Source organism: Vitis riparia, chromosome 7 (genome assembly GCF_004353265.1).
Source record: "Vitis riparia cultivar Riparia Gloire de Montpellier isolate 1030 chromosome 7, EGFV_Vit.rip_1.0, whole genome shotgun sequence".
NCBI lineage: Eukaryota > Viridiplantae > Streptophyta > Magnoliopsida > Vitales > Vitaceae > Vitis > Vitis riparia.
This window is the reverse complement of record NC_048437.1, coordinates 6885210-6912296: the sequence shown is the minus strand read 5'-3', so window position 1 is coordinate 6912296 and position 27087 is coordinate 6885210. Positions and strand designations below refer to the sequence as shown.

Sequence of the window (27087 nt, the reverse complement as noted above, 5' to 3'; positions counted from 1 at the left end):
ATTTAATTATAATAAACTTACGAAAAATGTATCAAAAATTGTTAGATTTTTTTTTCCCTTCTACAAAGGGAACTATTCCCAGAATTTTGAAAATCAAATTTTATTTTATTTTTCAAAATTTTCTAATATTATAGAATTTTAAGCAAGGAAGCACGCTTAAAACCAGAGGTCATGTACTTGAAAGTGAGATAACATTTTGAAAAACTAAATAAACATTTTTAGAAAAGAGGGGATAATAAGGTGATTGGAATAAAGATTATGATAAAGGACAGGATCAGGTTGGTCGAGGACAAAGTACTACCACTTTAACCAACATCCACAGTCGATTTACTCAGTGCTTGTTTGCCCCTTTTCGGTGTAAAGGAGGCAACACTGCTTTTTTGAATAAACAGACACGCTAACCCCATTGAATTCAATCCATGATACATATGTGGAAACAGCAAGGTGGTTTTTTGAATCAGCATAAAGTTGATACTAATTAAGCTTTGGTGAAATGAGGCCGATCAAATCCAAATATTTGGGGTGGGGCATAGAGTTGGAAAATGACACTTAAGTGGGGCAGATGAAATTTTGGTGAAAGCGATTATGTAGGAATAGGAGCCTTAGCCTCCACCACATCCGGCCAAGATGTAAGCAAAAGGGGCAGATTTCTGCGACAAAAGAGGATTCTAAACTTGTCTCATGTCCTTCACATTCCTGTATCCAGAGAGGAGTTGCTATCCAAGTTTTGACCAACCCATCCTGTGATCCCAAATTCAAATTACAATGTTCAAAAAGTGTAAAGCAAGATGAGGAAGGGGCAACAAAGATTTCTCAACTTTTTATCCGATATCAATCTCTAGGCATGAAAATGATGGGTTGTGGAAAATGTTGCACAAGACCTAAGGCGTTAGAATCCACCGCCATTAAAACCTTGAGGCCGATCGAAGAAACTTTAACCCTAGTACTACTATTAAACTTAGCATTAGATATTAATGATGGCTTCTCAACAACCATTGTCTGAGTTTTGTTATTATTTCCATATACCCTGATAGAATGGCAGGTTTCATAAATTAAATACGTACGAGAAAAAGCGTTCTTCAAGGAGAGGGTGAACTAAACACGAAAAAGTACTACTACCAGGGCATGGGCCGTTCGGCTGCCAGATTCACATTTGGCTCCAAGCCCATTCTTTTCCCTTTTGTCTCGAACGTAGACAACAAAGGCAGCCATACCATCAAATTTGCTTTGATTTTAAGCATTAATGGATTCAGCTGGTCTTCCTTTTCTTCAACCCAATTTGCAAAAGAGAAAATACATCACGAATTGAGCAGATAAATAAGAAACCCAAAACAACTAGAATTTAGGCAGGGTGCTACTGTTTAACATACAATGTAGCACTCTTATCTGCCAACACATCTGGAGTAAAATGAAAGTCATCACATTGGTGAAATCAAATGCTAACTTCGCATCACCAATCCACTGCTAAGAAGTACATGGCCACTGTTAAAGCTATGTCTGTCCCGAATACTTGAGAGCTTTTTGACCATGATTAAGGAATTTTCAATACCACACAATGATTCATATAAACCACACTGGATAATGTTGTTCAATACATGAATACTTAAAATACCAAACTTTGAGTACCGCTCTCTTTTTCATAGAACTATTTTGGATATCTTTATTTATTACAAGCATAAAGTTGCCTACTTTGACCACATGATTTGGGTAATTATTTCCATGCCAATAATGAATGGCCCTAGCGTGGGTACAAAATTTTGATGATCCAGGTGCCCAGGCAATACATAAGAACAGTATTTGAATGGATATCTTCTCTCAGAGTCAGTCAACAGTTGCAAAATGCACCAGGCAAGAATATAAATGCGAACAAAAGTGACTTAGTGGACCTATTATAGCATTAGCCATTGCTTTAACTCTTGAGGTTGGGAAAAAACAAATCCACTATACCTATTTTTGTGCAAGATATCCTGGAGATAGATAGGTAGGAGCTAACAAACACAATTTGCATACATAATTTATTGAAAAATTATTTCTTCTGTTACACTCTCATTGATAAGGTTGAACAAAGCCCCAGCTACACCTCTAAGTAATCAAAGAAAAGAAGATGAATAGAAGCAGCAGGCAAGATATCAGAGAAAAATACCTCAAACAGGAAAACGTGCAAATCAAGAAAATGATATGTCATGCAATTGTTGATGAAACTGCAACTGACACGCCTAAACAACTAATGAAAGAGGGAAGCAAACATGTCCCAATTTCCTAAATAAAGTGACAAAAAAAGAAAAGGAATTCCAAGATATGCAACCTCAAAAGTGTCTTACAATCAAAATGGAATCTAATAAAGCAGCTATGATTCCCAGGTGGTATATTTGTCATTAGCAGAGATAAGCATCAGAACCATAAAAAAAATATATGATCCTAAGCTAAAACACTATTATCAAGTACATTAAATCATCAAGATGATGAGGCTCCTGAGCAACAGAACCGAAGAACCAATGGTCCGATAAATGAAAGAAAAAGATTCAATGAGTAAACCAAGATTTCACAAATTGGGTCTTGATGAAGGAGCCATGATCAGTTAATTCCTTCATCAACATTTTGCAACAAGGTTCACACTATTAATGTAGTCAACCTGGGGGGCAGGATTGTCGACCTGAGTTCATCAGTCACAGCTACCTGTGGAGAACCATTGAGGATAAGCTAGGGGTCCAAACAGTAACTGATTAAAATTTTTCTGACCCTACTTACAGTATCATATTCCACCCATAAATAGTCAAAAGCATATGAACATGGAAAACCATACTAAAACGTTGCATTACTTTTCAGCTATGAAGTACCCATCCAAACAAAAGATCTGACTGCTACTTTTTTTACACTGCCCAAGGTATGTCCAAAACTATTCTATAGACTTTGCATTCCTTTTCAACTGTCGAGTAACCAGCTAATCAAAAACCCTAACTGCTATTTCTTAAACCATCAAATGGTAGAATCATGTATATAAAAATGGAGATACGTGAGCAAACCTAAAAAGATTTGAAGTTTCCATTCCAGCCATCACAAGAGATGGGCACACCCACAGGGATGTCATCATCTTCCTCACACAACTCGCGCCCAGCAAAAACACAAACACCTGAACTTCCTGACCCAAGTCCTCCAACCATTCCAGCACCACCCTCTTCAACCCCACTCCCTGCTTTCACGTTGCAGTTCGGTTTGTCAGTTCCCATGGCAAATATTATATTTTGATATCTCCTACCTCGTTTCCCGGTTCCCATCAACTTCTTTGTGTTCTTTGCCACAGACTTCCTCTTCATGGGTCTTTTGGTGACATTTGGCGATAGAAACCCATCTTCACTAGTTTTCACCTTTTCACCAATGCCGTCGCTTCCCTTCCTCGCTTCCTCTTCTTCTGGCTTCGCCCTTTCCACATTCATGACTCTTCTTTTCCCTGTAACCCCAAATTCTCCATCTACATCACCAGTTTTTATGTTCTCAACAGTGCGGTCACCTCCCTTCTCCACTTCCTCCTCTTTTGGCTTCTCACTGTCTAGATTTATGGTATTTCCTTTCTTTTTACGCCCAAGTTCTCCAGATGAATCCTCGCTTTTATCAGAAATATCGACAAAATCATTCTTAGGTTCATCCACATTTCCCGAAAACCCTAAGGGAAAAAACCCAAAACAACAGTAGTGATTAGTCCCTTCCACAGCTTTGGGCGGCGAGGGAATCATTACCGCCTGAAACGCCCTCGTACAATTCTGACACCTCAAACAACAGTCCTCATAAACCCTATAGTACTGAAACAGACAATAACAATAAGGACAGAGAGTCCAGAACGTATCACCATTATCCTCCATCTTGGAAGAGTGCTGAGCCAGTCGGCGATCGTAGAGAGCCTTCCTATCGGGGCGGGAGAGGAGGGACCAGGCGTCGCGGACGAGGGTGAAGGCGTCTTGGGAGAAGGGGAAGTGGTTGGTGAGTGGATTGAGGAGGAGGGAGAGTTTGTCGAACTGTTTCCGAATGAGGGGTGTATTGTCGGATAGGGGGTGGAGTTGGAGGATGGAGTACCAGTCGGGGAGGTGGGGGTTGATGGGGTGATCGGCGGCAATGAGGACGTGGAGGATGGCAAGTATTTGGTGAGGCCAACGGAGGTTAGGGTGGGAGAGTAGAGCTTGGAGAGCGTACCTGCGGGAGGACGAGAAGTTGCGGTAACGGAGAAGGTCTTGGGATAGTCCTAGAAGACGTACAGAATCAGATTCGGTGCTCCGTCGCTCCATTTCCTGAGGGAGAAATGGGGCAGGAAGTTACTGTGACGAATCGGGGTTTGTTCCATTGGGGGAAGACAGAAATGCTTCATTCTCTCCATGCATTTTGAGTCATTTACTCCGTGTGAACACGTGGACGGTTGAGATGGAACTACTACCCTCTCATTGCAGCCCTGGATTCTATTAGAGAATAGGCGTTCCAATTTCGCGCCTCTCGAGAACGACGTCGTTGGGAGAGACTGAGAGTAGGCGGGTTTAAATTTTCCTTGTTTTTTTTTTTTAAAAAAAAAATGAAATCATGCATATAAAAGGAAATTATACCTGGATCGACCAAGAACCCACCCTATTCACACCTATACTCAAAAATAATAATTAATAATAATCAAATCAATACATTTTAATTATTTACATATAAAATTTTAAAAATAATATTATTATCAAGAATGAATATTTTTAAGGTTTAAAAAAAAATGAAGAATTAAGTTTACAAATTGAGATTTATTTCATCTTTTTGATCAAACAATTATGCTTGTTCTAGCTTGATTCAATGTTGCCTTCTTCCCCAATCAATTATATAATTAAATGAAAAATAATTTAATTTAATTTAATTTTTTTCAACTTTTTTTAAAGGATAAAAAATCAATCTTTTTTTTAATGATTAAGATCATAATCACATTCAATGATTCTAATTTGTTAATAGAGTAATTTGAAAATATATTTATTATATTACTTTTATGTTTATACCTTAATTTTTTATTTTTTATGTTTTTTCAATGTAGAATTAATTTTCCTAAATTAATATTGCTTCTTTACCCATTTAAAAATACGATTATTAATAATGAAATATTATAATAGTTGGGCGATATTTTTCAAAATGTATCTAAATTGGAGATTTTTATTTTTTTATTATTGGAAAGGTTAATTTTTCCACAAAACTCTAATTAATTAAAATCAGATTTCTAAAATGAAAAATATTAAAGTTCCAGCCCTTTTCATTCACAATTGATTTGAAAGTACATACCAGTATGTAATCATATGCTAAGGCAGCCTAAGCGGCAGCTATTCATGGGGGGGCTATTAGCAGCCATCAATTCCCGAGTGCTTTGTCAGACTTCCGGATCAAGTTTTGTTTGACCGTTTTGAGTTCCCGATGATCCGTATGCACAATGTCAGATGGGGATGGCTACATGTTTGGAAGTTGGAACCTCCCACTCTGATCACCATGGCAGTTCAATTCAACAAAATCCCAATCAAACTTACCTTTGAACAGAAGAATTTGCATTAGCTCAAAATACAGAGTAAAACAATTACTTGTAAATAACATCTCTAAGCTCCGTTATCATCTCAATAAAGCTGTAATCTGATGGTTTGTACACAACATTTTTGCCAAAATAAATTAATAAAAGTAGTTTTGCCTGGAAATATGGTGAAATCATGGTAATGGTATTCTCTCTTGGGAGCTTTTGTTGACCAAAAAGTGATGTGAGAAGCTGCTTATCAATTCTTCAAACCAGATCCTCCATCGCATCGCTTGTCCAGTCCAGCAGGATTTTCTCAAGGATCAAACAAGGCCCAGAAAGAAAGCAGAATGAACCACATGAATTGGTACCCAGAAATCTAACAGTTGGATTATTCACCAATCAAGCTCTTGCCCATCTCATTGCTGAAGGGGTCCTGCCTCTTTCTCCGCATGGAAAAGACCAAACATGTATAAAACCCAGTTACAGCCACAACAAACACTCCCACATATACGCACACAGTTGTAGCACAAACATACAGATACCTGTGGGGAGAATGGATAATGTTAATGAACAAGGACCATCATCAAACCAAACACTCCCCTATTGACCTATTGACCAGCCATTTAATGATTCATTAATGAGTTCTCTAAAAATAAAAGAAACCCAATTAGATGATTGTAACTTATAAATTGATTTGAATTTCTTCACCCTTTGAAGACTAATAGTACTAATCCACCCAAAGGCTAGTACAAAGAATTATTTTTCCCTATCAAGAAAGTTACGTACTCTTCATCTGCATTATATATAGACTACTAACTCAATTTTTGCACTTAATTAAAGACTTACTTTGGGGAAAAGACACTCCAGACAAATAAATGGTTCCTCATCAGCAACAACACAATGGTATATGCAGTCAACAGAACAGAATTCAAGCACAGAGGAACCAGACAAGGGCAGCCAATCATCATCTTAAGAAGATATCCATAATCTGCATTCTGAGGAATTACAAAATAGCTTGGGTCCTTCAGTGAGATGTACATCACCATGCTAAGAAGAGCTAACATTGGAGATGCATAGGTGATGATGAACATTAAAATGCCAGAAAGTAATGTTGAGTGACTTGAGAGGCCCTGGCAATTTATAGAACAATCTAACCATGTTAGGAGAGGTAAGATGGCTTATTGACCTCAAATAAAGAGTAACCAGCAAGATTTGTGCATGAAAAAGTATTGTTGATCAACTACACTAGGAAAGAGGACTTACGATATAAGCTCCAGCAACATCAATTGTAGCTAGTGTATTGCTGTTCCCAAGACTAAAATGGCCTGCCATTCCCAGATAATATATTGCAGCAACCTAAGAGAACAAAACAAAGTTCCCAGCATTAGAACTTCAAACTGCAGTCGATCTCCCCCCCTCCACCACCACCAAATTTTCAAAGAAGAAGATAACAACATTTCATGGAAACTAGTCATCTTTTAGAAAAAGGTTAAAATGTTACTTTTTGCAGTCGAAAAAAGCATACACTTAACAATTGAGAACTCAAAAGCAAACATGACATTTTTTTTTTTCAATTTTAAAGAATGAACAATTTGCTGAAAGAACCATTTTATATCCACTATCAAATAAGAGCCCTAATTAGCTTTTTCTTCTTGGAAAACTTTAGTACAAATTTTGCGTCCTCGAGTCTAACAATTGATTGAAATAACCACAGTTCCCCACCTTGAGAACTTTCCATCATCACCACTTATCATGGCTTCAACATACAAAAGAAAAACCAGAACTTTGCCAAAGTAAGAGGATTTAATGACTAACCTCAACCCACTGCTTATGTGTCCTGCCATTGGAAGAATACAACATGCTGGCTAGGATTTGCATGAGAAGCAATAGTATAGGCATTGAATTAATTGGCTGTTGAAGCAACATCTGCAGAAGACACCAAAAATATAGGTATGCCCACCCAATCAAGTAGACAGAATTTCTCAATCCAATCAGGAGAGACTTGTTTTGACCGTCAATGGAAACAGATGTTGAAAAGTAGAAATTACAGCTTGAGCAGGTCTCAGAAATCCAAACAGGCATAAACCATGGTGAGGCTATGACAGTTCCAGTTGTCATGATACCAAGAATCACATAAATTGTTTGTGCTAGTAAGGTAGCCCCATAACCGGATGCTGTAGAAGTGCTGTCCTGATATTTCATAATATGTTGCAAAACCAACAACCCAGGTATAGAAAAGGCTAACTGAACCACCAAAATGAAATTTCTCTTTGATTTCAATAAAGATATACCAAATAAGCTTAAACTCATCAACAGGAGCCCAGAGCCTAAATGGATCAATTTTATGTAATCACTCCCAGCCTGTTCAAGCCACTTTGAAATGTCAGGAAGATTAGTCCAATTCACACCACCTTGATGCCAGCCCCTCAAAATTCTTCCAGAAACAAGAAGCATAAAGAGGGAACACATTTGAAAATAGCATTTTTTGTTTTGTCCCTTGATTGCACTTACTGAACTTTGCAGTGTTCCTGCTGGGAAGGACTGTATTATGTTACGGAATAATAACAAATACAATGTGGATGTCATAAAATGCCAAATATATTGCTCTTCCTCTACCATAGAACTAGACCCCATACTTATAACAAGGAACAAAGTAACACCCAAAGTGAAAGTCTCGTGTAAATGCCACCCTTGGGTTCTATTCTTGTCAGAAAATAGTTGCTTTTCTCTAAGATCAACTTCCTTGCAAAGACAAAATATCAGGGTGAACAGTATCACACATGATAAGATCATTGCTGCAACTCCATAAGCAAGAAGATTAACAGGTTTCTGCAAAATGATACAACTGTTAATAAAGGGGGAAATAAAATAAAATAAAAAGATAATAATTATATCTTCATTTTCACCCATAGAAAATGTAACCTTCATGGAAGGACTTTCAATCAATTAAATAACTGTTAAAAGAGGTTACACATACATCAGTGGCTCTGTGTGACAACCACTCACTTGCAGCTTTTAGGAAATCATGATATGCTGCAACAGGGCTGCTGTGGTCATCATTATCCATAAACCGAATTACACAAATTACAAAGAAAAAGCCACAGAGATCAGCAATGTTTCTAGTAGAGATTTATTTGATAAAATATAATACATAATGCAAATACTAGAGTCAGAGCATTTAAAGGCTACCTGGAGACTGTCTTAAGCTTCCATGAACTGTGAAGCAATTTAGCATTTCTATACAAGCAACAAAACATCTCATCCATACTACCACTACATTTACTGATCCCTAACCCTTGATCATCACTAAAGCCATCAGAATTGAAACTTCTACAAGATAAACCAGGTAACTGTGCTTCGAGTAATCTCAATAGTTGCCAGGAATTCAACTCTAATGCCCGCAGTTGTTGGTCATCTGCAGCCAATGAGTGCAAAGAGGAAAGTGGTGGATGGAAACATAGAGTTCAAAGGGTACGAGGGAAAAAAAATTGAGGCATCACACACAGGTAACTAATTGAACACAGAGGGTTATTCCCAATCATAAATTTATAAGCAGCTTCAAATAGACCACTAGAAATAGTCGTGGTAGTAAAATTAGGACCAAGACAATTCTGAACTATGAAAACCACAACTACATTGGGTTTTTTTATTTGGTTCCTGTCCTCTTTTTCTTGTATTTTTTTCTCCTTGTTCTAGTCTTTCATACAACCAATAAATAAAAAACTGATAAATAAAGAAATCTAACCTGTTAAAGAAGTAAAAATCTCTGCAATCAAGACACCAACATTGTTTTTGGGAATCGGCACACCAAAAAGAAGAGCTAGGGTTGGTGCAATGTCAACCTGGATCACCATAATAACAGGCGAGTGATGAAAAGGCATAACCACCTCAATGCCCATGTGAATTTATCTGCTGAACAATAAACTATGCTACATAAGAATTGACAAACAAAAAAGATTTGAAGCCAATAAGTAAAAAGGCATAACAGAGAATGAGGCAAAGTCATCATTTTGATGAAAACATGAAGAAAATGCTGACAAAATACTAATGTAATGCTTTCTTTAATAATGATGACAATAAGATATCCAGTCCAACTCTTAGTTAACCACAGTGACTTATCCTATTTGGATAATACACATTCCAGTTGACAGAGTGCTTTCACACAGTGCAAAATGTGAGATGCAGTCAAATCATACTGAAAATTTCATTCTGGCTGCTAAAACTGCCTAAGCTTCTGACGTACTACAGAAAATATCACACCTGTAACATACCATAAGTACTCTGCCACAACATGATAAGTTCTTGGGATTATGAAATCAGAAACTACAAACTGTAACCTTCTTACTAATATCAGCCACAGACACGTATATCTCTAGGCAGCTTATTTGATTAGAATTTAGATTTACGAGGCCACAGAAAATGATTGGTCCCAAGTGCACTTCAAGCCAAACCAGTTAGAACTTGGAAGAGTTTCTGGTAAAGATTAAAGGGAAAAAATGGGATTCATTAAAATTCATCATGGCATAACAGAAACATAAAGGCCCTACAGTCTAACCTGGTAAGCTGTGTTATGGGTTGCCGATGCATAATCAGAGGCATACTTTGTTGGACCAATAAATAGAACCAAGGAATCAGTTTCTTCATATGAAGATCCACCATGATTACCATTGTCAGTCATGCCATGGTCACTGACTACCACCTACAAATGTAATCCATTACAGGGACAGATAGGTAAGTAAATTCAATTTCTTGCATGAAATCAATTCTAGAGCCACAAGAAAAGTTATGCCCAGAACAAACATAGAGTTGTTGAATGCAGTGATGATAGAGTAATATAACAGTCAGGATTTCACAGATTTAAGTATGAATTTGTGAGCCCAAACTAGGCTTGTAATGCATACATAAGCAGCATAACATTATTACATAACTATAACCACCTGGAAATATCTTAATTGGACCAAACTTAGAAATAAATGGAAACATGTTAATCAGACCGAACTTAGAACTAAAAATATTTGGTCACACATGTGAAGCTGCTTTAATAAATAGGCACGAGTTTGGGGTGTAAATGCAAATGACAACCCAAATTGAAGGATTGTGGTGGATACTTTTATTTATGAATTCTTTTTAAGGGTGGGAGAGAAAGGGAGGCTGGGAGTTGTTTGTTTATAACAGTCTTGAAATTGCTCAAGTGTAAATAATGCAGACTTTAGGAGATTCTGTTACTGAAAAAAATGGGAAATTGAAGCTCAAAAAGGGATTGAAATAGACAAGTGGACATTGCAGCATATGATGGCATACTAAGTATATAGGCTAAGATATCACAAATTATTTGACCCCCAGAGTAAAAATAACTTCAAGCACTACAAATCATGTAGCTATCATGTTCATATGACAGGAATGATGCTCTGTTATTGTGTTAGGTTTTCAGCACCAGTACATAGGAGGAACAACAATGATAAGAATTCACACGAAAAGCAGCATGCTTGAAGCCTGTGAAGCTTGTCTAATGGTGCAGGATATTGAGACAACATGGATTCTATCTCCACCTATTGGGTGCCTTATGCCTCCCCTTGATCAGTCCCAAACCCTAAGTAGGCTGTGCATCACAGCAATTACTCTGAGATTTTTTTGCCAAGTCACAGTAGAGCTAAAGTATTTCCTTGATCATCCTTGGTCTGAGGAAAGTGATACAATTTTCCCCACAAATTGGATCCAAATAGGAACCATATTGGGCCATTGGAAAGCTCACTTAAGGGTGAACTTGCTTAGTTTTCAAGTTAGTTTCCCTTGCTCCTCAAGCATGCAATCCACACATCCTATCCTGTGTAGAAATGAGTTGGGGCATCTTAAGATGCTGATAAGAATTAAAATAAAAAAAAAGTTTGTAATTCTAATTTAGCATGTACGTAGAGATTTATCTCACTAACAGGTAGACAAATCTTTAACTAATAAAAAAAATTTGAGCTACAATCATCAGCGATAGTGCATTACAACAATTTCATTAATGGCAATTTACTAAACACACTGCATATGCATGTTTACAGAGTGATTTGGTCCCAAAGGAAGCATCAATTAGAAATACCAGGAGACTAGAAATCAAGATGGCACCAACCAGAAGTGTCTGTCTTTTGATATCATCTTGAGGTACGATAGTATTCAAATGGATCATCTTAACCACTTCATCCATCTCCATAAGTTTTGGGGTCATCAGAACACTGAAATAGAAATAATTGAACAAACATCAAATTAGGATCTATAATAAAAACAGAAAATTTAACGAACCTAGTGTAACAGACAAGGCACTACCTATTGCGTCCACCTATATGCCCAACATGATCCAGGCCTAGGTAATGAAGAATCTGAAAATACAGCTTCAGTAAGAAACAAGCCAAAGCAGAACAAAGAAGTATTTCCAAGAATAACTAAATTCACCATTCAAACTTGAATTTATATATCCAACACAAATATTTAATCTAGGCACCCATATTGGATACAGATACTTTAAGAAAATAATATTTATACACAAATTCTAAAGGAAAGTTATAAACACTAAATGAGCCACTGTTCTCAAAGAGTCACCAAATTGTGCAAATGTAATTCATGGAAAATAGAAACAAGATGAAGGAGAAACATGCTTCAAAATTAAGCTTAGACTCCGGATGTGTTATTCAGCTTGGAAGGAAAAACCTAGAAAAGAGTAAAGAGGAAACTAAGAAGTAAGCCCCAGACCTCAACAAAGCATTGTTCCAACTAAATGGCCATAAAATTCCCTTCTGTTATTATACTTTGCCACATCGTTAAAAGGAGAGCTCTGATAAAGGTGGAAGGTTGTTAAAGGAAAAGGGGACAACACAAAACGACGTGGGTGGAACTGTGTGGTAGTGAGAATAAATTAGACAGGTTAAGGATTAACAGAAGATATTTTTTTTTTGGATAAGTAAGGATTAACAGAAGATATTGTCTGAAACAGAGCAAAATAATAGCAAACAGTCAACATACAGTCAATACTACAACGCTGAAGAAACTTACTATAACAATTTACATTTCATCAAAATTGCTTTATGCATAAGCATCATTGTGCAAATTTCAATAACGATTGTTGTAGCAAAAATGTGAATTCTGAGAAGATTAGATAACCCAAAAGGGGTATATAAAATGCATCAACAGGAACTAACGAAGAAATGAAAGAAAACACAAGGAGAACATGTACAGCATGGATACTTCTACAAACTGAATCATGTCCTTGCTACACAGAGTGACAAACAAGACAATCTAAACATGTGTTTTTTTTTTTTGGATAGGTAACAATCTAAACATGTGTTGAATTGTCCAAGACATCTTCAGAATTTCAAAATATTTGGCTGCATCATATTCGTGGCCTTTTCCAATCAAACAAACAGTGGAGACATATTAGGAGATAACTATTTATTAGAAGCAGGAAAAATAATATAGATCTAAGACATGTATATTATAGAGTGACATCTATCGTATTTTTCAAGCTTTTTTTTTCAAGCTTTTTAGTATAAAAATTATGGCAAACAAACTTATATATTCTTCATATAATATTAAAATTATATATCATATATTGTTATGTCCTTGTCCAGCTTCTTTTAGCATTTTCTCTATTTGCATAGGCGTGTCCTATATTCATGCTACATAGCAAGGAGGTATACACAAAGAACACTTTTGGTATAAGTAAGATTCCATTGTAATTGGAAAGGTTACAAGAATCCATTCTCCAGAAGGGCTCTGAAAGACCCCAAAAAACAAGATCACCAAGAAATAAAAATAGAAGTTCTGAACTTTCATAGATCATGTAACAGAACAAGCTCATATGCATCATTATGTTCATAGAGCAGGTGTCTATGTTATAGCAGTAAACATCAAATGATTCATGTACCCTTCATAAACCCAAGTGTACAGAAAAAGAGAGAGAAAGAGAGAGAGAGAGAGAGAGAGAGCTAAATAAAAATTAAAAAAAATAAAAGAAGCATAGATTAAGCAGTAGGCCCTTTGACTCAAAATACAAGCAAAAAGTGGCTCAACACAAGAATTAATACGACAAAAGCGCAATCACAGCATTCATGAGGACGCATAAGGGTCAAAAATTACCAAAAGATCCCAGTCATCCCTATTAAGCTCATATCCCAAATGTCGAGAAACATTTTGGTCCACTTGTACAGTATCTTTAACCTGTTGCAAAAAGTAATACTAAAAATTAAAAGTGTCAACATTAGAAGAATTATAGGTTCACATATATGTTATACCCAAACCACCATGAAAAAGTTGCAAAAATTCAATTTTTTTTAACACTAAGAAGCTGGCAAGCACATACATGAACAGCAAACAAAGTATTTTTGTGAGACCTACCTAAATAATAAGGAAGGTCAACCTGGGAGTAACCCTTTTTGTCCTGTAAGTTCCCCTACCAAAAAATGGCATAAGGTCTGAACTTCTCTTCCAGGGTAAGAGAGTAGCCTTAGCTGATTACAACATCATTTTTTTTCATCCTTTATTTGTTCATTTGAAATGTGATTTCTACCTTCATCTAAAACACATAGAACCCTATTTCATTTTTCCAATTCGTTAAGTTCTTTTCTTATGATTAAAAGCAAGGAAAAAAAAAAGAAAGAAAAAATGAGTCGGCCAATAAAATGACATCAACAATACAACGCACCATGAACTCTCGAAGTTAAAAAAATAAAATCCAAGAAATCACAGAGGTAAATTACTAGAATAAAGATGCATGCATACTGATAATGTGAAAGACTTACATAAAAACTGCTAACTCCATCATGTCTGGTGAATAATCCTGGAAACAACTTAAGCCATGTTTCATCACCAAGCATCACCATTTTCCAACCAATACTAAAAAATTGGCCTGCAACATAATAGTGGACTAAGAAAAGGACATTTAAATGACCAATTCAACAATACAAAAATGACTGCAGCAACGAACCAAGAAGATTGTCATCTAAAAGAGCTTGTGTGTTGAAATTGAAAGCAACGTCCAAGAATCCTCCAATGGCCCCTGAAACCATAGCCTACTAACACAAAACACTTTGAGTAAAGAGAAAACAGACTTCCCAATGGACATTTATTTTCTGCATATGCTGCAATACAATTACATCAGTCACCTTCAAGCGAGGCATAGTAACAGTTGGTGGTGCAGCCTTTGCATGGTACCCAATAGCCATTCCATTCTTTAAGAGTGACTGAGTATATGACATAGCATCCATCAAAGCCTTGGAAGGAGGCTGACCATCCTTTCCAAGCACGAATTCTGCTGGGAGACCATCAATAACCTAAATTGACATGATTGTGATGATATAATGAAATTTTACCTCTAGATAGCATCAACAGAAAATGATCAAAATTGATTAGCAAAGCCGTGACTCTTGACAGATGATGGATAACACGAAAGAGAACATACATACCATTAATATTAGACGGTCAAATGAAGGGGGAATCTCAGACAACTCCTGCATTGCAAACACATAGACTTCTCAATCAAGTCATATTAACTTTCTCACTTTGTAAACTCAGGATGTGGTAGCTCTAAAGATTAAGAACTTCCACACGATTTGTTCTTATTTGGCCCCACGCCACCAGTCTCCCAGATATTAGGGGAGATTTGGCAGTGGGCAAAACCATATAATTCATTTATTTCCAGTCTCACCAGTCCAGAACTCAAATGCCAGCAATCACATTCTAGCATAGTTCAGTCAAATGGAATGGAAAGGCCCAATTCCAAATCTAAATCCAGAGCCGATGAATCTGAAGAGGAAAAAAAGAAAAGAAGAAATCATTAAGAATAGAAGCAGAATGAAACCTGGTACAAGGATTTGAGATGAGGAGGAGGATGGGGCGGAGTGGTGAGGTTGTGAATCTCGTGATCGGGTGGACGAAAACTCTCAGGACCGCTGCGATTGGGGGAAGGGAGTCAAACAAGTTTGAAAAACGAAAGAGAGAATAATTAAGAAGAAGAAGAAAATAGAACCTAACGCCGGAGAGAGTTGGTTTGACGGGGAAGAAGCCTAGCATGAAGAGTGATACACCCACCATCTGAACAATCACTGCTGCTATGCTACATGTCGTTAACCGACTGCAGGTTAAAGGCGGCATTCTGGGAGACACCCACAAACACGGTAGAAACAGAGCGAGACTACTTGTATGACTGTATAAACGTTTCAAGGGCATTCCCGTAATTCTCTCCAAAAATAAAAGATTTAAATTAAAATGCTTCTGCCAGTTATTTCCTGTCCTAGAAGCATGAACCAATGGATGAAGCATTTTCTTTTTGTAAAAATATTATTTCAGCACTATCAACGTAACAATTGTTCTCTTTTCCAAAAATTGGTGGGATTTACGAGATAATCCTCAACTCAGCCCTCCCTAGGCCTACTGCCTGATAATTTGAGACCCAATCCATCAGACTTTGGGGCTTGGAATTATAAGGGATTTAAGCTAGACCAGAGCTTTGGAATTGAATCAGAGGCATGGTCATGGTGTGGTGATGGCGAGGCCGCCATTTCACTGGAGATCCTACAATTCTAGACTACAATTCACATTTGGGCAGTGTCTATAGTAATTGACTGTAACATGAGGTATCACTTAATTCCACAACAGTTATGTGATTCACTTTCGCAACTGAAAAAAAAAAAAAAAAAAAAAAACCAGGAAAAATCTTATGGCTGGCACTTGCCTGCACTAGCATCGTCCCACATTAATCTGTTTGGAAATCAAAATGCCTAACGATGAAAAACCAAAAACCACAAGAGAGAGAGAGAGAGAGAGAGAGAGTTGTTAATGATTACACATGACATTAATGAATATCACACTAAAAATTGCTTTTAAATAATCATCCCTCAGAAAGACATTATACCATCCATAGTAACTATTACAACAGCAGGTTTAAAATACATCATATCGAATCACACAATAAACTACAATGCCAAATTCTTTTGGCAAATCCCCAAAATGATATTAACACAGACCCAAAAAAAGCCATCAGTGGTACCAGACAAACCATGATTTCCCAAGAGACTTCCTCTGCCCTCACGACCTCACATCTTTCAGCATACCCCCCTTTTCAAGCTCTGTAACTAGATCCCTTAGTGATGGAACCTTCATGGCCAGAGTCCTGTACAGTCTAGAATAGCGAGCTCTGGTTCCATCTGCAGTTCTCGCAAGGGCAAGCAAGCTTAGAGCCTCTGGGAGTTGAGAGAATACATGCTTCATCTCCTCCAAGCTCTTATTTTCCAAGATAGATGGCCTTGGGACAACTCTCACAATCTCACCCCCTTTCGGTTCTTGAACTCGGGCATCTGCTTTGATAACCAGTTCTGAATTTGAGTTTGCTCCACATTTAATGATGAATGGACTTGTTGAGCCTGTGTTAAATTGCAGGACATTCCATTGTGCGACATCAATCTCAGCAGTGGACCCCAAATCCATTAATGGTTTGGGAGAATGAGATGTTTCTTCAAGCGGATCATCTTCTTCAGGAATTAACTGCAGCAACATATGGCAGATACAGAAAACTGGTTAGAGTTAAATTAAGGCAACCAAGATTTGTAGTATGCTTAAACATCCTCTTAAAGAAAATTTACGGGAGAATAATGTCAATCTGTCATATTCTTACAAGCTTTTTTGAAATTGGTCTATGACTTTTCTCATAGCATTTAGACGAGCCTACTTGTTTTTCTTACCCCTTGGTCACAATAAGGGCATTTAAGGTTTCAACAAGTGAGCTCAGTTCTATCTTATTCCTGTCATGTTGGACAGTACAGTTAATCAGAACCTGCAATTTTGTAATTACAAATCCAAGGTTTGGAAAGGTGGACCTAAATGGCATCCAAATATCAAAACCATGACAAGAAATAGCATGCATACCTAATGAAAAGGCATGGACCAGAGTTGAATTTACCATTCACCACACATTTTTGCATCATTACAAAACTTATTATACCCATCCTCTACCCTATGCAAGCATGAAACAAACAAATAAAAACAAAAACAATAAGTGCGATTGTGCAGTACAACGCTTTACCTCTACCATGCGGCGAGCATCAGTAATTTGCCTTTGGGCACATGGATGATCAATGTCAAGAAGGGAAGGCATCCGCTCTGTAAGTTCATCTAGAGATGCAAGCATCGCTTTCTTCTTACTTCTAGTCAATGTGTGTACAGATGATTGTCTCATTACATCCTGTTAAAAATATATGTTCATTATTGCTTATTTCTCAATATACAGCATTATAAAGTGAAGGATAAAGAAGTGTGTGTACAAAGGTAAAAACCTTGACTTGCTTCAATATGCCATCAAGGGAAATGAGAGATGCTAGCCGGGCATCTTCAGCTGCAGTAGATGGATTCCGAATGGGTGAACCACCATCTTCTACAGTTAGTAACGCTATATCACTTCTCATTTGTTGCAAAATCTGATTATGACAAAAGAAAATAATGTCACTATATGCCTTGTAGATAGTTTTTTTTTTTTTTTTTGCCTGATGTAAATACTACAACAAATCAATTCCATTTTTTAAGCAGGGATGCACCTCTCATTATTATTATTGCACATATTTTTCCATTTATAAAAATAAAAATTAGAAAAACCTAAATCACAATAGTGTTGAATCAGTGCAGTGGGTTTAACCAAGACATCCAGTGTGATTATACAAGGTTAAACCATCAGTGTCAGATAAATTTCAGTAAACTGGGAAAGTAAAACCATGCAGAGAGATCTATGGCAATATGAAATACAAAAACGACTACCTTTCTTCTCTTGTGATCAACAGACTCCAGAGCTGAACGCAGCTTAGCCAGTTGCGCTGAGTCTTCTGCCTCTTCTGTTGCCAAGGTACCAGCAATATCCTAAGAAAAAGAAATTGGGAGGTGTTAGGAATTATTTCAAATGATTTGAACTGTTACAGTTTCATCCTGAGATAACGCGATCAAAATTCATTTTCATTTCACAGGAAAATACCAACCATGAGCAAATCTGGCCACTTTGAAGAAAAGCTTACACATAACTAGAAAGAAGGAAGAAAAAAACACTCACACCAGGTACTACATAAAACTGTTTATGGTGATCAGAATACAGCAGATACAACCAAATAAAAACCAGCACATCATGGTATAGTCCCCAAGCAGCAGAGAGCATGATTTGCTCTGGAAGGTTTGGTACAATACATTTCACACTTTATTTATGACCTATGGAAACTGGAGACCAAATGACTTTGTTACCTTCAAAATCAATCAACTGACCAACATAAACTCTATATGAATGATTAATTTGTCAATTTCCTCAGGCTAGAGAAGAATAGTAAGATATCAAGATCCAAAATTTAGCATCTTTAAGATAAATGGAAGGGCAAGGCATTTCATTTTGAGTGGGACTTGTAAAGTCAGTTTGATAAGAAACAATAATTGCATTTATATTATATCGAAAAAAGAAAGGGATGTCTCTCAGAGAAGAAACAGTACTCGTACAAGGACACTGGAAACCAGAGAGAGTAAAGTTATTTACAAAACCACCAACCCAACCCAAAAGCAAAGGTGTGAGGGTGGAAAACAAGACTGAAGGGGCATAAATGCCCCAACAACCTGGAGAGATATGGTTCCTCTCTTAGGTAACCTATCAACTTCCTAGTTTTCTGATCTAGGCTTCCAAGTGATCAGACAGCCCAAACCTCCGGCAAGATCCAAAATCCTCCTCATCTAGTGGTGATATCTCCTAGGTCCCTTCTGCTTGTTTTGCACCCATGGGAAAACCATTGCACAAGCTCACCTTCACAACTATCTAATAGGGGGATTTATGGCATCATACTTAATTTAAGGAAGGCTTACCATACAAAAGATATTAAACTAATTATGTCTTATACAACTGAAACATTCTGGAAGAGAATGTTTCTACTCCATGGGATTTAATTTTCAGTTGGAGGCCTAGATCAGCATATCAGAAGGCTGATAGTCCTGCTAGGAGGGCAACAACTTTGGCTGAGTTTGTGGGACATTATTACCCTACCCTCCTAGAGGGCTTCTTGGGATTGGATGCAGCCATGGTGTTTAGTACAGACTTTTGTTTTGTGGTGATGGTTGGGCTCTTTTGCTTTCTTTGAAAGATCTCTCATCCTTGTGCTCCTCTTCCTTCCTTTTTTCCCTTTTTACTAGAACAAGCTGATTCATAATCTTGAATTTAGCAAGTAAAAAGAAGGATGAGAAACCCCTCTAAGATTTACAAAAAGCTGATCAGTTCTCTTCCTCATCTAAGAAATTCTAAAATTATGGACTTGAAACATAATAGAATTAGATATTTTGAAAAAAGATAAAGCCCATAGGACCATAGCACAATATTAAACCATGAGTGCAACTCTTGTTCCACCCAAATTAAATTGTCTTCTCTTTCTTTGATTAGCTTTACAAAAATGATCTTTTGATACTTTTGGCATGCCCTAACCAAATTAAAATTGGAAATGCTTTGTGACTGCAACAGGAAATATATTTTGCAAAACATAACGTACACACACACACAAAAAAAAAAAAAAAAAAAAAAAAGGTTCTATTTATTGAACTACCGATTTTCCTAAAAGCTTAAACTTGTAGGATTTGGGACCACATAGTATATCATCCACTCTAACACCCTCCCTCATGTATACTCTCTATTTTTGGGCTTACACGTGGGTTTAATAAATTGGGCAAATAGACATGTGATGGTGAAGTCTGAACACATGACCTCCCACCAAACAAGGCTCTAATACTATATTGAACTACCAATTTTCCTAAAAGCTTAAGCTTGTAGGATTTGGGGCCACAATGTATATCATGCACTCTTAACACCATTGTTTTTTGATTGAATGACTTTTTTAACCTAGCCTAATTGGATAATATTCCACATGCCATTTGTTTAGGAGTACTGAATTTGGATCCAAAAAATTTCTATTTTTTAAGGTGTGTGGGTGTGTGAGGGGAAGGGTGGTAAGGGAGAAAAGGAAGAAATTGCTTGGACAAGTTCTAGCAGTCCCTAGGCATTTGAAGTGCATATTCACTTACCCTACCTTTATATAAATAATAACGTGTTCATTCAGAACTGTACTTGAGAAAAGACCCCACCTCAGTTCCAGACATACCTTTAAGTGCTGTAATTGAGAAGTATACACCCGTTTTGCATACTCAGATAGTAGCTGTCCAAGAGCATCAGTACTAGGAGGCAGTGCAGCACCAAGACCAGCCATCCAACCATCCATAATTGCAGTTGAAAGAAGTTCTAATTGTCCAGTTGTTCCTCCTATAGCATCATCACCGGTAACAGAAAGAAACTCAAAGTTCTCTGCTAGCCAGGATCTAATTTGGCGCTGAAGCTCACCAGCTGGAGTATGAACAAAGAGAGCAGCAAGGGCCTTGTTTCCAATTGCAAAACTTTTGGCCTCCTCGGTGATTTCCCTCAGTTTTCCACCAGTTACATGCTGCCTCCAAGTTTCCTGTATGTTTTGAGTTTGCAGCATCACAATAAATACCAATATATGAAATACCAACAGAAAAAAAATGTTTGTCAAAAGTGTAGGAACAGCATATATAGAGTCAGTGATTACAAAGAGCACCAGAAAGCAGGACGCTTAAGACAATAATTTCATGTAATAGTGGAATATGTCAGAATTTAAAAATATTCGCTTCTCAGAAACAGAAGTGGAAAAAGGTTTTTCTATCCCCTGTTTTTTGGTTGGGTAGTGGGGATGGGCACCACATTTTACACCACCAATTTCAGAAAATATCTTTGCAAAACAAGAAGCATAAAACAAATTATCACAGCAGCCACCTGATCAATCCCTCGTAGCTTCAAGACAACTGATGAAAACTTGGACTTCTTTTCTTGCTTTATATTCACTTTAAAGCCTTGGATCTGCTCATCAACCAGAGCCCTCATGCTGGAATCATAATGAATAGGAGATCTTCCAGGGCTGTTACCCCGGCTAGAGCTTCTGCTACGTCCAGTGTTAGCCTTCTCCAAAAAGCGCTCAACTGGAGAAATCTACAAATATAAGGATACACAACCTAAGTTCAACAAGGCTGCATGTGACAGCATGTGTTCTCAACAAAAATACTCTGGGACAGAGAGAAATCTCAGGCTTTGTCACCTTGATGGATTGCAGCTCCGGTGATCTAGCCAGCAAAGATCTTATGTACAAGATTCTAACACGGGAAACAAGCATGGTATCCATCACCCTCTTTGGCTCCATTTTTCGGATAAAAGAAAAAACAGCATCTCTAATTTCAGCAAGTATTTCATGCTCCCTAGAAGCACCTGCTTTGATGACAGCAGCCAAAACCTGAAAATTGACATTTCCCAAATAAAAAATGACTTGTAAATAATCCTGATTCATCATTTAAAAATAGAAGTTCCATTGAGAAATTATGCATGCCATTCAGCAAATAAGCTAAACAGAAATAATCATGGTTCTTCTAGTTAAAACTGTTTGATGCATTCTTATCATGAGTCCTGAGCATCCAATGCCACAGGCTAAACCAATGCACCCATCAATCATCCATAAGGAGCAAGTGACAATATGTGTGTGAGAGAGAGAAGAGGGAAAAGAGAAAGAGAGATTATCTACAAAAAAACATTAGAAGAACATGCTAGAATCACAAATATATGACAAAAGAATACACACTGCTTCAATACATACTTGAACCTCAGTTATAGACCGCCTGTTGACCAATGATACCAAGAAAGTTGCAAAAATATCAACAGTCTATATGAAGAAACTAATTGTTGAACTTACTGTTAGACAACAAGCAAATGTTTCTTTTAATCAAACCAATATGCCCTATTGGGAAGACAGCTAAATTATCTTCAATAAGTAAATTTTGTCAAAGAAAAAAAGGTCAAAAGCAAGTAAAGACAAATTAGGGATTAAGAGAAACCAAACACTCCTCAAAAATAGGGGTTCCTACGTGAAACCTAAAATCCTTCTAACCGACAAAATAAATAAATAAATAAATAACCTTCAAAAAATAAAAAATAAAAACAGAAAAAACCTCCACACAATAACCTTTAACCCCATAATAGGGAGTTCAATATCTCCAGATATTCTAATGTTCCTTTCTCTTCACATCCTGCAAAGAATCACCTACCTATTTTTCTAAGAAACAACAATTTCCTTGCATCAAAACAAAATTACAAGTCAGGTGAGCTATCTTTCACCGATGAGACATACAGTAAGAAAGGGCTACCAGAAAGTATACCAAAAGAATACTGCACAACCACATTTGATCAAAGACAACAATTTTGATAAATGTGAATTTGAAAATACAAGGATGAGCAATTCTTCAAGGAGAAAAACCAACTAAATAAACAAATATGCATGCCAATGACCAGTAAATAGACACTAAACCATTACAACTCAAGGCAGCATGAAATCCCCTGCTAATTGTGAGGCACCTAACTGTGACACTCGCTATGAATGGCCAAATCTCCTTCACCTGGATACTTTTAAGACCCAGAGATCTTGCCTGAAGTAGGCCTTTGAATAAGGCAAGAATCCCTGGCTCTATGACCCACTGTATCAATGCAGGTATGGAGAAAATTCTAACCATTCTTCTACATCAAACCCAAGGAACAACAGAGTCCCTCACCATCCTAGGTTTCCCGAAGAAAACCAATTAAAATTAAGCTTAAATAAACCTTCTCGTGAAGGATTCCTCTATGCATGCACCTCTGCAATCCTTGTGCTAGTAAAACAACTAGAGCTCCAAGCTAAAAAGATTGTAGTTAACATAATATCTTAGGAAGCAGAGGCAACTAATATCTAAAGAGAATAAAAACAGTAAACTGCATCCCACAAAAACTCCAATGTTCACATGTCCTTAAAGAGGCATGGATGACAGATGTTTGAGTTCAGTTAGGGGTGAGAGGGCATTGGAACCCTTGTTTCACTCAACTTTTGAATGATTGGGAGGTGATAAATTGGGAGGTGATGAAGTTGTGGAATTATTTTTACGGTTGCAAGGATTGGCAATTGATAGAGAGGGGGAAGATAAGATGGTGTGAAACTAGGACAATAATAAGTACTCCGTTAAGCAATTATATGTTGTGTTGGAACTGGGGGTTGTTGTTTCTTTTTCAATACAAGTAGTTTGGAATTCGTGAGTCATTTCTATAGTTAACTTTTTTGTATGAAAGGCTTTGTGGGGAAAAGTTTTGACTTAGATCAGCTTCAAAAACGCAGGTGGTCTTTGTTCAATGGGTGTTTTTTTTCCAAAGAAGAGGAAGAATCCGTAGATCACATTCTCCTTCATTGTTCACTAGTTAAGATCCTCTAGAAGTTGTTGTTTGATCTTTTTGGTATCCATTAGTGCAAGCTACTACAGTTAAGGAAGCTTTATTAGGGTGGCATGGTTCGTTTTGTGGGCAAAAAAAGAAAAAAGGTCTGGAGAGCAGCTCCATTATGCTTTTTTTGGATGGTCTGGAAGGAAAAAAATCTCAGGGCATTTGATAATAAGGAGCATTCTGCTCAGATTTTGAAGATGTTCTTTCTTAGAAATTTGTTCTATTGTGTAAAGAAGTACATAGACATAGATTCTATGTCTCTCCTTGATTTTATTGAGTGACTGGGTTCTGGTTAAGGAAGGGAGTTGTTGTTGGGATTCTTTTCCTGTTTCTGTGCTATTAAGCACTATTTGTATATTTTCTGTGTACTTCAGTGTGTTCTTGTGGCGTTTTTATTTTTTAATGAATTTGGTTTTATTTATCAAAATAAAAAATGTCCTTAAAAATTTGGAATTTCCCTCAAGCCAAATCACTCAAATGACAGTGAGTGTAGTGACTTGATAAGAACTTTACTCCTGATATGACTACCAAAGCCCACAAAACCATTATAGCAAGTACGCTCCTGGGAGGATTCAATTGATCCAAGGTAACCTAGATAATATCTGTCACTCGCAGTGTAATAGGATAATGAAGCAAAAGATGGTCAACTAAGTTGCCTTTTATCCGTGCACATGATGGAAGACAAATGGCTCCAGGCCTTATAGGATCCCCAAAATTACAGTAAGTCATTAGTTTTAACCTTTTTACAAGCCAAAAACCATGCCCTTACGTGAAGCTTTGGACTTTCAAATGATTTTGACCAGAAAGAATACAAAAGGCCCCACAGGTTGAGAAAAGATTAAGAAAAAAGAGCATTTTGAGCATATACCTTAGGGCATCAAGGTCCAAAGTCCTTCATCAGAAGAGATATGCAATAAATAAACATGAAGTGGTTATAAACAAAGATAACCCATCAATTTCCTTATCATAAATCATATCAGAAAGTGTTCTTCTCAAACATAGAGAAATGCAATAAATAAACATGAAGTGGTTATAAACAAAGATAACCCATCAATTTCCTTATCATAAATCATATCAGAAAGTGTTCTTCTCAAACATAGAGGAGGAGGAATAGTCTGAAACAGAAGAAATAGGAGAAACTCTAGACCTCAAGATCAAATAGAGACTAGTTAATTGAGTTCAGAGTAATTGGACACACCATAAATCTTCCAAAAAAACAAATTTTGGACCCATCACAAACAAAGAAACATGAAAAATAGGAAAAATCAGAGAATTCCAGGGTAATAGAATGCCACAACAAACAATATGACCACCTAACTACTTCATTGGCATTCCAACCACTGGAGATGCTCCTAATAACCTTGTGCTATAAACAATCCCCCTGCAGAACCTTTATGACCACTTACCTAACAGGACTCTATTCCTCATAGAAGTCGTCCCAAACCCAAAGCCATCTTCCCTCTTTGGTATACACACCTGAAGCTAAGTTATTAATGATCTCTCTTCTCTGCCTCAACCCCCAAAAAATTCTCACTTAATTCTCCTGATCATGGAAGCAACCTTGAGTTGAAGCTTACAGATAAAGAGAAGTATGTGGGAGTATATGCCAAAAAAGACTGTACAAGTGTGGTTCTACCTTTTAAAGACAGGTGAATTTTCTTGCATAGTGCACAACCGTCCACATTCTGTAAGCCCATTTGCTTCCATCTCCAATCCACTGAAACTCAATCAAAATCAGGAAGAAAGAGAAAAAATAAATTGTCTGAAGCCCATCTACAATGGCGAAAAAGATTATTCAACTTTCAGCCACCTCCTTACACATGTATATGGATACCTAAACATTTGAGATGCGGGGCATCACAACATCTTGCCATCTTATAGGATTCTCTCCTTTCTTCAATTACCATCCAGGCTCCCACTGAAATGAACTCTTAATTAAGTAATATATGACTCTCCTTTCTTCTTCTCTTGTAGACTCATTGAACTATGACACTTTTCTTCCTTCAAAGAAACTCTACTCCTATCTTCTTAGTGATCATGAAACCCAAATAATTGTTTAGAATTTTAATACTTAAGAGTACTTCTAAACTACAAACATTTTTTTTCCTTTTGGTCTCTAGTTCCTGTTTCCAATCAGAACATTCCAACTCCTTCTGATTGGAAAAAAAGGATAATCCAAATCCTATTAATCAAAAGGTACACAGTTAAACTTTTGTCACTGATCATCCCCTTAAAAAGAAAAAAGGACATGTGGTTTGTGCTTCCATGGCATTTATCCAATTCTCCACACTCCTATATAGGACAATCATATAAAAATTGTTATTTATAGGAAAAAACATTCTACCAAAAGGAAAAAAAGCATAAGGAAGCATGAGTTATTCTTTAAGACAAAGAGAAGGGTAAAACAAGCAAGAGACCTAAAAAGTAAAAGTGAAAACTTCCTCGCCCAATACAAGAAAGAAGGAGATACAAAACTCAGGGTGCAAGAAATTCTCACTAAAGACTTTGATGCCAAAGCTCCTTGCTTCGCCAGTCAATCTGTTGCCCCTTTAGATGGCCTAGGCCTCTAGAAGAACAAGCACCCCATACTCCATGAGAGTGAGATCAATAATCCTGTGAATCGAAGCACCCAATTTCCAAGACCATCCCTTCCCATTGGATACCTAAGGGAGAACAAACAGCAAAATCCCTTCTACTTTCACTATTGCATATATCTAGAGGTTAATGGGGAGTTTGGAGTAGGGGTGTGGAAGGAAATTTTGAAGGAAAATGATTGGTGCTGGGAAAATATGGCGTTTACTGTTGGAAATGGCACCAAAATCAGATTCTAGACTGATCTTTGGTGCGGCTGTACAGTGCTGTCCCAAAGATTCCCTCACCTTTATGCCATGGCTGCTCATAGAAACGCCATGGCAGAAGAAATATGGGATCAGAATGTCGGTCAAGGAGGTTGGGATTTAAGGTTTATGAGGGATTTTAATGATTGGGAATTGGATATGGTAGGTAACTTGCTTCATGTCTTGAGGGGATACAAACCTACTTTAGAGGAAGACTCAGTCTCTTGGAAGGAAGGAAGAAACGGGTAGTTTAAAGTCAAGGAAGTATACAATTTGTTGGTCAATCCCATTGTCACCGGCTTTCCGAAAAGTAGCATTTGGGTGGATAGAGTTCCAACTAAAATAGTGTTTTTTGCTTGGGAGGCCACTTGGAGGAAGGTGCTTACTTTAGATAGGCTCCAGAAAAGAGGGTG

General features: G+C 37.2%; 3 protein-coding genes across 7 annotated transcripts in view; all 3 read right to left on the bottom strand.

Annotated features, from left to right (window-relative positions):
• Nucleotides 1-2784: 2784 nt before the first annotated feature.
• On the bottom strand, nucleotides 2785-5306 carry LOC117918708. 2 transcript variants are annotated; one of them, XM_034835550.1, is made up of 3 exons: nucleotides 5287-5306; nucleotides 3845-4504; nucleotides 2785-3661 (listed from the first exon to the last, which is right to left on the bottom strand). In XM_034835550.1, the coding sequence occupies exons 2-3, from the start codon at nucleotides 4275-4277 to the stop codon at nucleotides 3024-3026; spliced, it is 1071 nt and encodes a 356-aa protein (XP_034691441.1). In that variant the 5' UTR covers nucleotides 4278-4504; nucleotides 5287-5306; the 3' UTR covers nucleotides 2785-3023. The 2 variants fall into 2 exon arrangements, with proteins under 2 accessions (XP_034691441.1, XP_034691440.1); XM_034835549.1 differs by having other exon boundaries at nucleotides 2785-4504.
• Nucleotides 5307-5521: 215 nt separating this feature from the next.
• Nucleotides 5522-15644, bottom strand: LOC117918707 (GPI ethanolamine phosphate transferase 2). Of its 4 annotated transcripts, none has more exons than XM_034835544.1 (17): nucleotides 15510-15644; nucleotides 15342-15432; nucleotides 14947-14991; nucleotides 14647-14814; nucleotides 14469-14553; nucleotides 14284-14390; nucleotides 13622-13702; nucleotides 11816-11868; nucleotides 11622-11724; nucleotides 10062-10205; nucleotides 9252-9348; nucleotides 8696-8921; nucleotides 8484-8553; nucleotides 7322-8335; nucleotides 6770-6862; nucleotides 6353-6636; nucleotides 5522-6048 (listed from the first exon to the last, which is right to left on the bottom strand). In XM_034835544.1, exons 1-17 carry the CDS (start codon nucleotides 15632-15634, stop codon nucleotides 5895-5897), a joined length of 2940 nt encoding a protein of 979 aa, XP_034691435.1. In that variant the 5' UTR covers nucleotides 15635-15644; the 3' UTR covers nucleotides 5522-5894. The 4 variants fall into 4 exon arrangements, with proteins under 4 accessions (XP_034691435.1, XP_034691437.1, XP_034691438.1 ...); XM_034835546.1 differs by having other exon boundaries at nucleotides 8484-8550; XM_034835547.1 differs by lacking the exons at nucleotides 15342-15432; nucleotides 15510-15644 and adding an exon at nucleotides 15189-15304.
• Nucleotides 15645-16319: 675 nt separating this feature from the next.
• Nucleotides 16320-27087, bottom strand: part of LOC117918725 (kinesin-like protein KIN-14B) — a 41198-nt gene continuing 30430 nt past the window's right edge. The window contains exons 17-23 of the mRNA XM_034835581.1: nucleotides 21646-21837; nucleotides 21327-21539; nucleotides 20641-20991; nucleotides 18287-18385; nucleotides 17812-17952; nucleotides 17562-17720; nucleotides 16320-17023 (exon numbers count right to left, since the gene is read on the bottom strand). Of these exons, the coding sequence (XP_034691472.1) occupies nucleotides 16568-17023; nucleotides 17562-17720; nucleotides 17812-17952; nucleotides 18287-18385; nucleotides 20641-20991; nucleotides 21327-21539; nucleotides 21646-21837 (1611 nt within the window). The 3' untranslated portion in view covers nucleotides 16320-16567. The remainder of the gene's footprint in view (nucleotides 17024-17561; nucleotides 17721-17811; nucleotides 17953-18286; nucleotides 18386-20640; nucleotides 20992-21326; nucleotides 21540-21645; nucleotides 21838-27087) is intronic.

What these genes read in the sequence shown, in the direction of transcription:
- LOC117918708 (XM_034835549.1), bottom strand. Translation starts at nt 4,277, where the DNA reads ATGGAGCGACGGAGCACCGAATCTGATTCTGTACGTCTTCTAGGACTA.
- LOC117918707 (XM_034835544.1), bottom strand. Translation starts at nt 15,634, where the DNA reads ATGCCGCCTTTAACCTGCAGTCGGTTAACGACATGTAGCATAGCAGCA. An exon ending in TCAAAAGACAGACACTTCTG is followed by an intron (nt 10,206 to 11,621) that starts GTTGGTGCCATC and finishes TTACATTTGTAG; the next exon opens with GTGGTAGTCAGTGACCATGG. An exon ending in CACATAAGCAGTGGGTTGAG is followed by an intron (nt 6,863 to 7,321) that starts GTTAGTCATTAA and finishes TTGTTCTCTTAG; the next exon opens with GTTGCTGCAATATATTATCT.